General features: G+C 57.7%; 3 protein-coding genes across 3 annotated transcripts in view; 2 read left to right on the top strand and 1 right to left on the bottom strand.

Moving 5' to 3' along the window:
* The first annotated feature begins 370 nt into the window (after positions 1-370).
* Positions 371-7,104, top strand: PABPN1L (PABPN1 like, cytoplasmic). The gene is made up of 8 exons (XM_044428091.1): positions 371-405; positions 512-686; positions 1,002-1,107; positions 2,066-2,133; positions 3,015-3,121; positions 3,304-3,391; positions 3,611-3,759; positions 7,065-7,104. The coding sequence occupies exons 1-8, from the start codon at positions 371-373 to the stop codon at positions 7,102-7,104; spliced, it is 768 nt and encodes a 255-aa protein (XP_044284026.1).
* Positions 7,105-10,407: 3,303 nt separating this feature from the next.
* On the bottom strand, positions 10,408-12,535 carry TRAPPC2L (trafficking protein particle complex subunit 2L). Its single transcript, XM_044427789.1, has 5 exons — positions 12,413-12,535; positions 11,776-11,948; positions 11,063-11,150; positions 10,863-10,942; positions 10,408-10,552 (listed from the first exon to the last, which is right to left on the bottom strand). The coding sequence occupies exons 1-5, from the start codon at positions 12,443-12,445 to the stop codon at positions 10,507-10,509; spliced, it is 420 nt and encodes a 139-aa protein (XP_044283724.1). The 5' UTR covers positions 12,446-12,535; the 3' UTR covers positions 10,408-10,506.
* A 51-nt stretch (positions 12,536-12,586) lies between these two features.
* The window catches only part of GALNS (galactosamine (N-acetyl)-6-sulfatase), a 37,556-nt gene continuing 36,895 nt past the window's right edge, over positions 12,587-13,247 (top strand). Inside the window, exon 1 of the mRNA XM_044427888.1 lies at positions 12,587-13,024. Within this exon, the coding sequence (XP_044283823.1) occupies positions 12,914-13,024 (111 nt within the window). The 5' untranslated portion in view covers positions 12,587-12,913. The remainder of the gene's footprint in view (positions 13,025-13,247) is intronic.

The raw sequence follows: 13,247 nt of genomic DNA, 5'->3' as shown, positions 1-13,247 counted from the left end.
CGGAGCCAGGTACCCGCGGGGCCCCGAGCGGCCGCTCTGCGGAGGCTCGGGGCGCGTTTGGCCGCCCCGGGCCGCCCCGTCTGCAGCTGCGCACCCAGCAGCCTGCGGGCCCCCTGCGCAGCCCCGGGCGCCCCTCTGCGGGGTGGCCGTGGAGAGCGCGGGCCCCTTCCCCCCGCGAAGCGTGGTCGGCCCCGCGACCCGCAGCCTCGGCGGGCAGGCGGCGTTCCTCACCGGTGGCGGCCCGCCCGGCGCCCCTTCCTGGGTTGCCCTGGCCTTGAGCCGGAGGGGCCCGCCGAGCGAGCGGCCCTGCGGCAGAGCCCCTCCTCTCGCGTTAGGCCCTTGGCCTCCGAGGACCTGTGTGCTTCTGAGCATGGGCAAAGCCCTCTGCCCCCTGACCGCAGGCTCGTGGGTCGGGCCGCACGCCCGGGGTGTGTGTTGGAGGGCGTGCTTCCGCGGGCGGGATCGTGCCGCCTGGGTCCCCTAGCCTTGCCGCTTGCGTGCCTCCCCCCAGCCCGCACTTCCCCGATGCTGGATCCTGGTGGCGCGACCCTCCCTCTCCGGCTGCAGCGGCGGACTCGCCCTGGGATGTTGCGGGAATCGCGGCTTGGCAGAAGCACCTGGAGGAAGAGACGGCGCTGAGCCCCCTGGACGGGGGCGGCGGGGAGCTGCCGCTGGTGGAGGACCCTGTGAGTCTGGATGGCACCGTGCGGGGTGCAGGGCGCCTTGCTGCGGGCAGCGGCCAGCGCAGCCCTTCCCAGCCTGATACATGGGGCTGCGTGTGCCCCTGGCGGGACCCCCCTCTTGCGGTCTCTCCCAGTCTCCCTGGCTGGCCGGGGTGGGCAAGAGGATCTTGCTGGAGCAGGGAGGGGGTCTCTGGTGGGAGCTTCGCCTTCCTGGCACAAATTGCTGGGACCCAGGCGGCCGGGGCAGCAGCTGCCACGCAGGGAGGGAGTGTGGCTGCCCGTCCTCTCCTTGCCTCTTTTGGTCTGCTTGGCGTTCAGGAGCTGGAGGCCATCAAGGCCAAGGTCCGGGAGATGGAGAAGGAGGACGAGTGGCTGCAGGAGCTGCAGGCCGAAGCCAAGACCTTCATCCTGCGATCAGACCCAGGTGTGGCTCTCGGGGTGCAGCGGGGCCGGCCGGCCGGCCGGCCGTTCGCAGGCCCCTTGTGCGGCTTTGCTGAGCCGGCCCAGGGATGCGTGTGCCCCAGAATCGCTTGCGGTGCTTCAGGCACGGCCACCTCAGAGCCGTCCAGGTGACCCCTCAGCACCGTCTGGGATGGCTGGTGGCTGGACCGGGTGGGCTTGGGTGGGTTTGCTTTTCTGCATTCTGTCCAGTCCTGCTGCCTTCGGGATGTGGACCTCCAGCTCCTTCTGGCCACTGCAAAGATGGATGGGATGATGGAAGCTGTAGTCTGAAACAGCCGGATTTTTTTTTAAATTTAGTATGGTATAGCAGAAAACAGCATCATTGCATAAAAACCCACACATTAATATATAATGTGTGCAAAATGCAAAACAGGAAGGCAACAAATTTACTTTAACACATAATACAAGCAATCAATAAGATTGTAAATAAAACTAGATTAAGTGTGAGCAGTTACTGGAGTGGCTAGACTTATAGCTGGGCATCTAGAGCATGTAACCATTGGACAGCAGTGCCCTTGCGATGACGCAGCTCTTGCAGGGTTCCGGGAAACCTAAAGGGACATTTCATTGCGATATGATAAGGAGTTTGCGGGACACTCCCGCAGTCACAACTAGGATTCTCGACCAGCCCCCATTTACGTTTCTGGATATCTGGATGACCTCCAGCAAGAAACAGCCGCCCAAGCCCGGCGTTCCGCTTCCATCACTGGCCAGGAGCGCCCCAAGCAGGCTGGGATTCCACGGCAGAACCAGCACTCGACGGGTGGCTTGAGTTTGCTGTTGCTCCGCAAGTTGGAGGGTGGTTGTGAGGAAAACTGCCCTGAGCTCCTGGGGGGAAGCTGGGATATCGACGGGGGAGAGACAAGACCCGTTGGGGCGATTCCCAATATCATGCCCCGTTGTTGCTGTTCCTGGCGCAGGTCTGTCTGTACACAGGACAGCGGAGGAGAAGATCGAGGTTGACCAGCGCTCCATCTACGTGGGAAATGTAAGCGAAACGGGGCTGGATGCGACTCTGGGCTGGGGCTTCGCCTGCGTGGAGAAAGAGGTTGCTCAGTAAAGGGGGAACGCGCCTGCCAGCGAGCCGCCCTGCTCACTCGGCCCAGGCCCCGGGCCCAGGCCAGGCCCCAGGCCCAGGCCCAGGCCCAGGCCTGTGTCGAGGGAACCCACCGAAAGCAATGGGCTGGGGCGAGCTGCATCTGGGCTAGGCTCTAATGATTTCTGTGAGTCTGCTCTGCACAGGATTCTGTCTGGAAAGAAACCAGGGTTGGGAGGGCCAGCGTGATGCGGTGCTAGACTGGGACCCGGAAGGTCTGGATTCTGGTCCTTGCTCAGCCAGGAAGCCCCTGGGTGACTTTGAGAGAGTCGCTGACTCTCAGCCTGGCCTACCTCACAGGGCTGTTGTGAGGATAAAATGGAGAGAAGGGGGATTATGTAAGCTGCATTGGCTTCTTTTCAGGAGGAAATAAAGGCAGGCTATTAACATATGAGAATAATGCCAATAATACTTGGATCTAAGAGTAGTCTTAGATGAACAATATACAGCAACAGTGGAGTTTCAGAAATTTCAGCAAATTAACTTGCATTGAGAAGGTATGAAGAGGGCAGCAGCAGCTTGGACTGAAACATCTCTGCACAGTCAGGCTGGCTGATTTAACAGCATCAGGCTCTTTCTCCAACTGGGTGCCCTCCAGATGCATTAGATGGCAACTTCAGTTGTTTCCAGCCCGTGGCCGTGGTTGCTGGGGACGATGGAAGCTGCAGCCCAGTGCATGCGGAAGGGGCGTGTTGGGGAAAGGGGTCCTCAAAGCCGCGCCCGCCCTCACCTTGCTGGTGTCCCCCGCGTGCGGTCTGGTGTGCCCCCCACAGGTGGATTACGGAGGGTCCGCAGAAGAGCTTGAGGCCCACTTCAGCGCCTGTGGCCAGATCAACCGGGTGACCATCCTGTGCGACAAGTTCTCCGGCCACCCGAAAGGGCAAGTCGCCCGCGTTTCTCTGAAGGTGGGGGGTGCCCGGGCGCCGGTGCATGTGGAGCAGAGCTGAGGCACCCCGGGGGCAACGGCGAGTCTCCCCGGCACCCCAGGCGGAAGCCACTCGCGTGCAACCCGCCCCCACCCCCGGGCGAGGGCTTGAGCCGGCTCTTCTGTCCTGCTCGCAGGTACGCCTACATCGAGTTTGCGGACGGGGCCTCTGTGAAGGCGGCTGTGCGGCTGGATGAGAGCACGTTCCGAGGCCGCGCCATCAAGGTAGGTGCCCCCGGAAGCGGAGGCGAAGGGCCTCTGGGAAGGGTGGCCCACGCGGGGGGAGCCTGGCCGGGCAGTCCGGCTTCCCTCCACGCAGAGCAGAAGAGCAGTCTCCCCTTCCTGGGGTCCCGCCTGTGCGTCCTCCTCCCTGGCACACGCTCCCATCCCGCTCTGGGCTCAGGGGCCGCCTTCTGCGGCGCTGCTGTCCTCGCTCTGCTGCAGGTGCTGCCCAAGCGGACCAATATGCCTGGGATCAGCTCCACGGACCGTGGCAGGTCCCAGGGGCGCTTTCACGGCCGGGGGGCCCTTGCTCGCCGGGCCGGCTTCTGTGGAAGGGGGCAGCGGTCCAGGACCCGCGGACGGGCGCACAGGTGCGTGGGGCAGCCGGGGGTGCGCTGGCGGGGGTGGCTCTCCTGGATGACGAATTATGGTGCAGGTCCAGCTCAATGGCTCTTCTGGGCAATGCGAACTTTTCTGATCGAGGTTTTCTAGGGGAGATCTGCGGGGGGGGGGGGAGTGTGCAGGTGCTCCAAACGGGGCTTTGGGTTTCCCCCTCCATGGGGTGGACCTGCTGGAATGCAGCCATCCTTTGAAGGTATTCAGACTGAGGAGAGCAAGGAAGAAAGAAGGGGACATGATTGCATCCCATCTGCAAAGGTGCAGGGGGGCTTCAGGATGCTGAGCAGGTGGTGAGCTTCAAACGTGGCGGCCCCGCTTTGCAGCCGGGGGTTGGCATTGCGCCTCGGCCTTCTGACGGTTCTTCAGGATGGCTGCTCACACCTGGACAGTTCGGAAGGGCCCGCTTCTCTCCAGGACGCGTCGGCCCTGCAGGTTTTGGGCCATTCTGAGGTCACCCGGCTGCCGGGCCAAAGCGACACCTGACGATGCAGGCCGATGCCTCTTCTGCAAGAAAGGAGGCGATGGACCGCAATTCGACCTCGCTTGGCGTCCGAGGCTCTTCCCTCACCGTGAAGAAAGGCCCGTGGCTGAAGGGAAATGCAGCGAGGGGGACGTACCTCCCCTGTGCATCCCGGTCTGGGGGACACTCCTCTAGGAGCATCCTTTGGTAGCTGCTCTCTCGGGCCAGCTTAGCGTCACCTGTGTGTCTGCATGGCCGGCTGCACGCGGGCCCGGACCTGAACACACAAATCCGTCCCTCGTGCCGGTGAGCAGACGCTGCCCCCGCATGAAAGGAGACGGAAATGCGCACCGACTTGCTGCCCGGCAGCTTCCAAGTCCAGCGCCTCGCTGACCCAGAGAGCCCCTGGTGAGAAGCACCCTGGCGTGCGCGCGGCTCCCGCTGTCCGGGCGGTTTTGCACTTGCGTGCGTTCTGCGCTTGACAGCCACACGCCAGAGGGGCCGCGTCCTCTGAGCAGCATCCAGGAGCCTGGGAAGGTCGTGTCCAGGGCTGCACTCTCATTGCGTGTCCCGGTGTGCGCCTGAGTGTGGAATCCACCCCAGCGGTGGATCCAGGAGCTGTGGTTTAACAATTAGAATGACAGTCCCCTCCCCTCCCCTCCAAATTGAATGGCCCTGCTTTTCCTTGGGAAAAAAGAGCACAGTACAGCCAAGAGCATTAGAAAATCAACAAAATCATATTCAAAGGACAAAAAATTGCACAGTGGTAACAATATGTGCCCTTCCGAGGGCCTCGCATGACAGATCGCCCCATGAGTCGGTCTGGAAAGGGCTGCTAGAAGAAGCTGGCAGGGGCCAAGGGTGTCAGGATGCGCCCCCAGCATCTCCAGGGAGGACGAGTAGATGCATGAAGTCCCAGCGGGAAGGCCGCTGCTGCCAGCCAGTGCCGACTATACAGGGCTTCGAGGGTCTCGGACAACTAGCAGAAGCCCGCCAGATCTGCATCTTTCATTTGCCGCTTCTAGCCAGAAGAAGAGAAGCAAGAATTGGAGCATTGCACCTCGATTCCTTCTTTCATTCTGGCTTCCGGCACATCCTCTCGCTTGTGCATGCCCACCTGTCGGCTGTGGTGAAGTGGCAGGCTTTGCCGCTCTGCCGCACTCTCAAGCAGCACCCCCAAGTCCCTCACACCGCCTCGGGGATCGCTTGCGACAGTCGACCGGCGTGGGGAAAATGCATCGCTCACCTCCAGCTGCTGTGGGGCCTGCAGCAAAGGTCAGAGGGAACGGGGAAATCCGAGGAGGTGGCGGTCGGCGTCCTGCTCGCCCACAAGCCCGACACTTTGGTCATGGGGGCGCTGGCTCTGCTGCACTGCAGCCTGTCGGTGGCTTAGACCCGGTTTGTTTGACGGAAGAGCCCAGCCGGATCAGACCCAGAGCCCACCCACTCCGGCAGTCTGGACAGACGGTGGCAAACGGGTGCAAGACCTCCACCTGCCCAAGTCCCTCAGCAGCTGGTGTGTGCAGGCAGGCTGCCCCTGGCCAAGGAGGGAGCCCCTGGCCAGCGAGGCTAGTAGCCACGGGGGGCCATCCCCACCATCGATCTGGCCAGTCCCCCTTTAAAGCCACCCAGATTGGCGGCCATCTCCACTCCCCAAGGCAGCTCAACTATGCGTGACGGAAGGGACTAGGAACCTGATGCGCCTTCACGGGGAGGAGTGTGGCTGAAAGGCGACTGGGGCTGTGCCTGTGCAGCCAGATCAGACAGCGGCCCAGGAGCAGCCTTGCCAGCTCCTGATTCGCTTGGCCACTGAATCCCGTGTGGTGGAAATGCACTCAAAATCAATTACAGCGGTGATGGAGAGGCGGGACGGGGCCAGGTATTGATCAGCAGCCTTGGGAGTCTTGAGCGCTGCAGCCGACGAGAGCAGCCCGGGTGAAAGGAGGGCCTGGATCGCGGAGCTTCTTCCAGGGCTCCCCAGTCATTGTGCCCCTTCCCCAGCCCTCCTTTTCCCTGAATTGCTGATCGTGTGGTGGTTTTCTGGCTTTTTATGCATTTTTGAGGATTCAGTTACTGGGAAAAAGGGGATGTAGGCTTTAAAAAGTTGGAATTTTTGTCCTGCATTCCATAGGAATATGGTCCTTGAGAATTTCTCCAAAATTGGGGATTTTGGTGGGTAGTTTGCGTATCCGAGGGATGCTGGGAGGTGGGGTGGAAGGTCCTATAAAGACCTCTAGCTCCATGGTGGAATGGAATGGAGAAGGAGAGAATAAAATGCATTGTAGGCAAACTGTTTTGGAAGTCGTGAGCTTTTACTGTGCTGCGATTTTTCAAAATAAGGATTTTAAATTCCTGTGAATAAATGCTGCATGTAGGTGGGGGTGAGAGAAACGGAGAAGCTCCAGCTCACCAAAATTCTCCAACCTTCACTTCAGAGCTCAGCCTGCCTTGCTCTCATTGGCTTTTGTGAATTGCTCTCTGGTTCATTTGAAAGCAGAAACCGAGCATTTCAAATAGGGGAAGGCATGCCTTCCTGTGCACATTTCGCAGAAGTGCACACTCCACTGCATTAAAGGACAGGTGAAAATTCCTTTTTAAAAATGCACTCCTAAGTGGATTTTTAATGCATTTTTGGGTGTGATTAAAAGTTTGGGAACATGCAGACATGCTTCTGAAAAATGCATTCCTATTCAGGGATAGGAAAAATTCAGATACCTTGCTAATGAAAGGCTTGTATAGGCTAGTTGCACGTGGAGCTGGGAATAGGCAGCAAAACCTCTGGCTTCACCATCCTGAAAAGTGGTGTTTCCTTTCCAGGGGCCGTGGAAGGCTGTCCCCTTGGTACACACCGTACTAAAGACCCAAGCGATGCTTCAGGACCCAAAGTGGAAGGATATTGCGGAGCAAATGCGAGGGGGGGCACCTGTTCTCCTGTATTTCCTGTCGTGAGTTACCTGTGCTATGACTGATTACCGGCTGTGCCGTTCTTCCAGAAAACACAGAGGATCTGTACTGCTTGGGCCCAGCAAAGCGGAGGGACGGCCACAGCGAAGACGCCAACTCAGCGCTTCTCATTTAGGCACCGTTCTTGAATTCTTTTGGTGGATAGAAAATGAGAGCTCCACTGGGTATCGGGCCCCGTTCTCTTTTCTTTCCTCAGCCCGCCCTGCCACATGAGGCAGCCGTACTAATACTGGTGAATTCAGCCCCTCGATCTCTCTGGCCCAGCCAAAGAGAAATTTCATTTTGGCATGAAGGAGGGTTTGGGGAAGAGGACAGGATAGTGTGCGAACGGGGTTTTTTAAAATGCAGGTGAGGACTTGTGTTTTGAATGATGTTTGATCGAGTTCTTGGGTAGAAAAGCAAATGCTCACATTCGAGTGGCATCTGAAACTTGTTCCTAGCACTTCTGTTTCTCACTCTCCACACCCAAGCTGTACTTAAGGGAGCCTTCCTCACCGGGAGGTTAGCTGCCATCGTCGGGAGGAAGAAAAACTGTCCATCCCAAGTAGAGTTTGTTGTCAAGGCCTGACGGAGAATACGAGCTCAGGCTGAGGTTGCACCGGGCGTGTGCCAAGATGCTTTGAGTCCCTGCGCCTGTTGGGTGTTGGCGTCATGGTTTGAATCACTTTCCCTCAGAATTGAGCCCTTTCCTGGCTATGTGAGCCCGTTCTGAAGGGGCAGTGTGGGCTTTAACTCTGGTGTCCTCCACATCTGTTGGAATGCAGCACCAGGAATCCCCAGCCTGTGTAATTGTGGAGGCTGTAGCCCCACGCAGCTGGGGGGCACCGCAGGACCAGAGGTGAGTGTGGCAAGTCCAAAAGCTGGGCCGTATTTGTGTGAGATGGTGCTGCTTTCTCACCTCATCTGAGCAATTCTAAATTTCCATTCCCCAAGAGCTGTGAAGTCTAGATAAGGGGATTCTGTGGGCGATGAAGCTAAGAAGAAAATCACTAGCGAGGGCTGATGTGGTTTTGCATGTCTTGGGTTGCTTTCTTATTATACCCACCTCTTTTTAAATTAATTTAAAAAAAGCTTGCTTCAAGTAAATTTAAATGAATTTTTATTATCGGGCTCAACTGCTAAATGACTGATTAAATGCTGTTGTCTTTTTCTGCTCCAGTCAAAACAAGTTTCATTCTTACTAAAGTAGCTTTTTGTGAAAAGACTTGCCTGATGAAGAAATGCATCTTGCAGCCTGCCAAGTTTGTGGCGTTCCTAAGGAGAAAACCATCTCCTTGTCTCGTGACTTGCACTATATCCAGAAAGGACCTGTCTGAAATTTTACATAATCGATCTTTCACTTTTAGTCCCCTTCTAGCGTGCAGCTGAATAAATCTAAAAACTCCGTGGCGTTTGGTGATTTTTCCAGTCCTCTTTTGCTGAAGCATTGCAATTCCAGGATGTGGGGGACCTGGTGATGGCTTCACACTCCCTTTACAGGTTGAAAAACACGGCCTGTTGATTCTGGCAAGTGCAAAGGTGCAATTTATTCATTAGCCTGTTTTTAAAGCCCCCCCCCAGGAATTTCTTCTGTGCCCACCTCACTGAGATGCATGGAAGCTGCAGGGTTCTGTGCCCGTTTCTTCCGTGGGGGCTGCACGGGAGCGCTTCCTAGAAATGGTAGCCAAAGTGAGCAATGAATAGGCAGATGGTGAAAAGGAGATTTGTATGAATGTTTATATGGCGATACACAAAGGCGCAGACTGTCATAAAGTGGTTTTGTAAGATGTTGATGTTTTTTAAAAGGCAAAATAAATGATCCTATTAATTAAACTAAATCCGCAAGAGGGCTGGTTGGTTTTCCTGCGCGCTGACTTGCCTTCTTAGAAGGCCCCCCCTTGCGGCAGCAACGGGCGGGCAAGCAAGAGGTGCCCACGTTTTGGTCTTGCACCAATTCTGGACTTCCGTCTTAGTTCTCCATGTCCCCCTTTATTAACAAAAGGAGGATGAAAACCATCCCCGAACATCCAAAATTAGCATGTTGAAGATTTTGTACCCCGTTTCTTTGGCATCCTGTGAGCAAACACCTCCCCCTCCAGTTGTGGACTACAGTTCCTGTGCTGGCTGGGGCGAATGGGAATTGCATTCTAAAACAGCCGGAGGGCAGCATGTTGGGGAACGTTCCAGGATCAGGATGTTAACCTTCCGACCGACTCCACCGGCCTGTTCCGGGCCTCTGTATTTGCATTACGGGCCTTGGAGGGGATAATGAACCAGCGTCGTGCGAAGTGGCCCATTTTTTTCACAGCAGCCGGCCAGCCAGCTCTCCGTGGGAAGCCCACTGGGGGACGTGACGACGACAGCATCCTCCTCACGCTCCACAGCAACTGCCACGCCGTCTCCCAAGGCCATGATGGCCAGTGGACGGGAAGGGGCCTCGCTGCCTCCCACTCGCCAAGGTCCCCTCTAAAGCCGTCGGAGCTGGCGGCTGCGGAACGCGATTTGGATTCTGTGCATTTGCGTTCTGTACTTGCAAGCACGGCTTCCGGTTTTTCCACCGTGAGCGTGAGTGTGGGACATGGATTCACACTGCTGATGTGGGAGCCTCCCTCCATCGCGTCCCAGCCCGGCGGGCATTTCCTTCTGAGGCACTCGTTCAGCCTCTGGGACCCCGCAGCCCACAGCGCAGGGGGAAGCTGCTGCAGCGCCCCAAACCACGATAGCGGGCCAGAACCCGGAAATGTCCTGTGGTGTCCCGAAAACCATGGTTTTTACGGCAACGGACTCGCCCAGCTGCACCTCTGGGTTCTGTCTGCCTTGGCAAAGCGGTTGATTATCTACCACGTCGGCCTGCTTAATAGGCATGCGTCTGCTGCATACACATCCAGCCTCAATCTGCTGCTCTGGAATATCGGGCTGACGCACAGCCTCGTTCTGTCAGACTTCAATTTACTTCTGGCCAAGTAATTTGAGTTTAATTGCAGGGCTCTGCCATTAAACCGTGCAATATATCTTCCTACTATTTTGTTGGCAGCAAGAAAGAGGCCGGGGCTCCTTACAAGTGGAGGAAAGTGTTCGAGAGAGAAGCAGGTCTTAAGACGTGAGTCACGGACCCCAGGGCCTGCTGCAGCCACCCTTTTGCTCGCCATGCCTGGGACCCCACAGACTACGGGGGCGAGTATGGGTCCCCTTCTATGCCCCGGTGAACACTTCAAGATGACTTGCCAAAGGACTTTATTTCACAGAATATACACAAAGAACATCACACAGTCCTGCACGGGGACCAACCTCGGGGGGGGGGCGGAGCCAGGATGCTTCAGCAGACTTGCACCATCATGGACATCACCATGTTGTCGAAGGCCCTGGGAAAAGCAGAGACAGGAAGTGTTAGAAAAAAGCGTTTGATGGCCGTCAAAGCTGCGGAGCCCCATCCAAGGGCAAGGGGCAGCTTTGTGCTCGGGGTTCTGCATGTGCCGCCCGACTGAACGGGAAGGAGCGCTTCTGGTGGGAATCGGGCCTTCCGTAGGGACCGCAGGACACAGCGATGCTCACTGGGCCGGATGCGACCTGTAGGCCGAGCAGCCACAGGAAGAACCCAGCAGCTGCTTTTGCGATTACGAAGGAGGGAGGCAGCAAAGTCCAAGGAACGGGGATTCTCAACAGCTGACTCACCTCGACTGGATCTGGTCCCCAGGATTATAAAAGGGGTTGCACATGACGTCTGTGTAAGAGTTGTGCAGCTTCCGGAACATCTGAAAAAGGAACCACTTCTGGTGATGCCCACACAAGACCCTCTTTCACAGACGTGTACCGAGAGGGCCACGTCCACCCGGAGAGCCCCGCTGTGGGTGCTGGCCCGGCCCTGCACTTACGCTTCGGATTTCATTGTCTCGGAGTGCCGTGTTTGAAGAATCCACCACCATCACAAACTTCACCTTGGAATTTGTCACGTAGCCGTACCTGCTCGGTCGGTTAAGGAACATGTGCTAGGAACGCAGGCCCCCGTCCATCTGGTTTAGTGCTGTCTGCACAGACATGCAAAGCTCCCGGGTGAAGCCAGACGCTTCCTAAGCAACGAGCACGAGAACAACATCCAGGTAGCGGGCCTTGAAATAAAAGCATGGCGATTCTGTGTAGCCTCGTTCTGTGAACCCAGCGCCTCAGCCGGCTTTAATTGCAGGCCCTTTCTGTTCAACAGGAGGAAGGATCTGGTTGGGTTCTGGCTAGGCACTAGCAGAGTTACAAGTCTACAGGAAGGCTTCCTGAGCCACTGGCTCTTTTCTAAGTTAAGTATGAGAAGCACACAAAGGACGCTCCGCTAAACGTGTTTTGACAGAGAAAGTCCTACTATGGGATGCTGCCTGAGGATGCGAGGAGTTGCATGACCTTCCTCCATCAGCAGCTCTCCTTAAGCTCCCTGAGGCCTTCCTCACCCCGGGACCCTCGCTAGCAGCATAGGTCACTGGAGTGGTAGTCCGACTCCTCTGGGGGGTGCCGGGTTGCGGGAGGCAGCCTTAGCATGACCAGGCGGGGCCGAAAGCAGCGGTGCGCTTGCAGGAAAAGCCCGGGCAAGAAGCAAAGATACACTTTGTAGTCTTCGGTCGGGTACAGGAGCCCCAGGTAGAGCTCTCTCTGGTCCATGAGGGCTTTCCCCAGAGCAGAGATCTTCTCATCCACGACATCCAGGGACGTGTGCACCGTGTAGTGGAATTTGAGCTCGTTCTCTGTGGGGACGCTGTTGATGTACAGGGGATAGTTCTTGAAAGGAACAAAGAAGACTGTGAAGGAACCCAGCCATACACCTAGCTCCAGCTTCCTGTCCCACAGGAGCATCGGTATGTTAAACCGTTTCCCAGAATGTTAATATCGAATCCCCCGGAAAGACCCAGCCAAAGCAAGCCAGGGTCACGTCCCGGAACAAGGCAAGTCTTCACAGGCTGGCGTGCACGAGAGTCCACTGCCGAAAGAATTGCTCAAGTCTCTGAGCGGTGATCGCATATTCTGCTGCACACATAACAGTAGTTATATTCTGATTTTCCTGTACCCAAGGCTGTCTCTTACCTGCATTCTTCCCCGCTATTGCAAAAAGGGCAGAGCGTGAACACGGCTCCTTAGCGGGGAAAATGACACAGCCAACCCCCTCCCCTGCGTGGCCCCTTCCTCCCCACTTTCAAGGGACCCCCCCCCGCCTCCGCCGCCCTCCCCCCGGCCCCCTCCCCGACCTCTTTGGCGATCACCGCGATGCACACCGCCATCTTGGATACTGGCGGACGCACAGCTCCCTCGCGCCTCCCTGCCCTCCCAGCGCTCACGTGACCGACGCTGTCTCCTGCCCTCGTGACTCGGAATGAGCGGGTTCTGTTTCCCACCTCTACGGGAACAGACGGGAGCGACGGCGCAGCGCCCACAGTTCCGCTTGATGACCGCCGCCATATGCGGGGCTAAGAGCAAAGACGGGCTTATTTTCTTACGGGCTGACTACCCGGAGCCAAACAGAGAGTATCGTATTACTCAAAGAGGACGCCGCACTATTCCTCCTCGGCTCCCACGCCGCTTTCTGGATCGCCGCGTTGCCCCATCTTTATGGCTTAGCCACGCATGTGCGACGGAGAACCGGAAGTGACTGCGTAGCGGCGGCGGGTGTCCTGCGAGCCTCTTGGCCCGCGCCTCGCCTGACTCTTGATCGCTCGCGCCGAACCAGGCCGCGGCTGGGCTTGGTTGCCATGGAGACGGGCTTGGCGGCGGCGCTGTGGCTGGGCCTGGCCGGGGTCTGCGGCCTGCCGGGGGTCGCCCTGGCGCGCCCCCCCAACCTGCTGCTGCTGCTGATGGACGATGTGAGCCGGGGGGCGGGGAAGAGGGCCGGTCCCTGCCGGAGGGGCGAAGGGCTCCTCCGAGGGGTCCCCTCAGCGGGCGGGCGGGCGGGCTCTGCGGCAGCGGGGACGGAGCAGCCTCGAAGTGGGGCGCCTCTTCGACGAAGCTTTCCCTGGCCTGGCTGGTTGGAGGGTGCTGGGAGTTGTAGTCCAGCTCCTTGGAGGGCAGCACGTTGGGGAAAGCAGC

Source organism: Varanus komodoensis, unplaced genomic scaffold (genome assembly GCF_004798865.1).
Source record: "Varanus komodoensis strain SLA01 unplaced genomic scaffold, ASM479886v1 scaffold19, whole genome shotgun sequence".
Classification (NCBI taxonomy): domain Eukaryota; kingdom Metazoa; phylum Chordata; class Lepidosauria; order Squamata; family Varanidae; genus Varanus; species Varanus komodoensis.
The sequence above is the reverse complement of the archived record's forward strand: the minus strand, read 5'-3'. Positions and strand labels throughout refer to the sequence as shown.

Excerpts from the sequence above, each read along its gene's own strand:
- PABPN1L (XM_044428091.1), top strand. The coding sequence starts at position 371 with ATGGGCAAAGCCCTCTGCCCCCTGACCGCAGGCTC. Across the intron at positions 2,134-3,014 it reads GCTCCATCTACGTGGGAAAT|GTGGATTACGGAGGGTCCGC; the intron begins GTAAGCGAAACG and ends TGCCCCCCACAG. Across the intron at positions 3,122-3,303 it reads TTCTCCGGCCACCCGAAAGG|GTACGCCTACATCGAGTTTG; the intron begins GCAAGTCGCCCG and ends TCCTGCTCGCAG.
- TRAPPC2L (XM_044427789.1), bottom strand. The coding sequence starts at position 12,445 with ATGGCGGTGTGCATCGCGGTGATCGCCAAAGAG. Across the intron at positions 11,949-12,412 it reads TCGCGGTGATCGCCAAAGAG|AACTATCCCCTGTACATCAA; the intron begins GTCGGGGAGGGG and ends GTTCCTTTCAAG. Across the intron at positions 11,151-11,775 it reads CCGACCGAAGACTACAAAGT|GTACGGCTACGTGACAAATT; the intron begins GTATCTTTGCTT and ends CCGACCGAGCAG.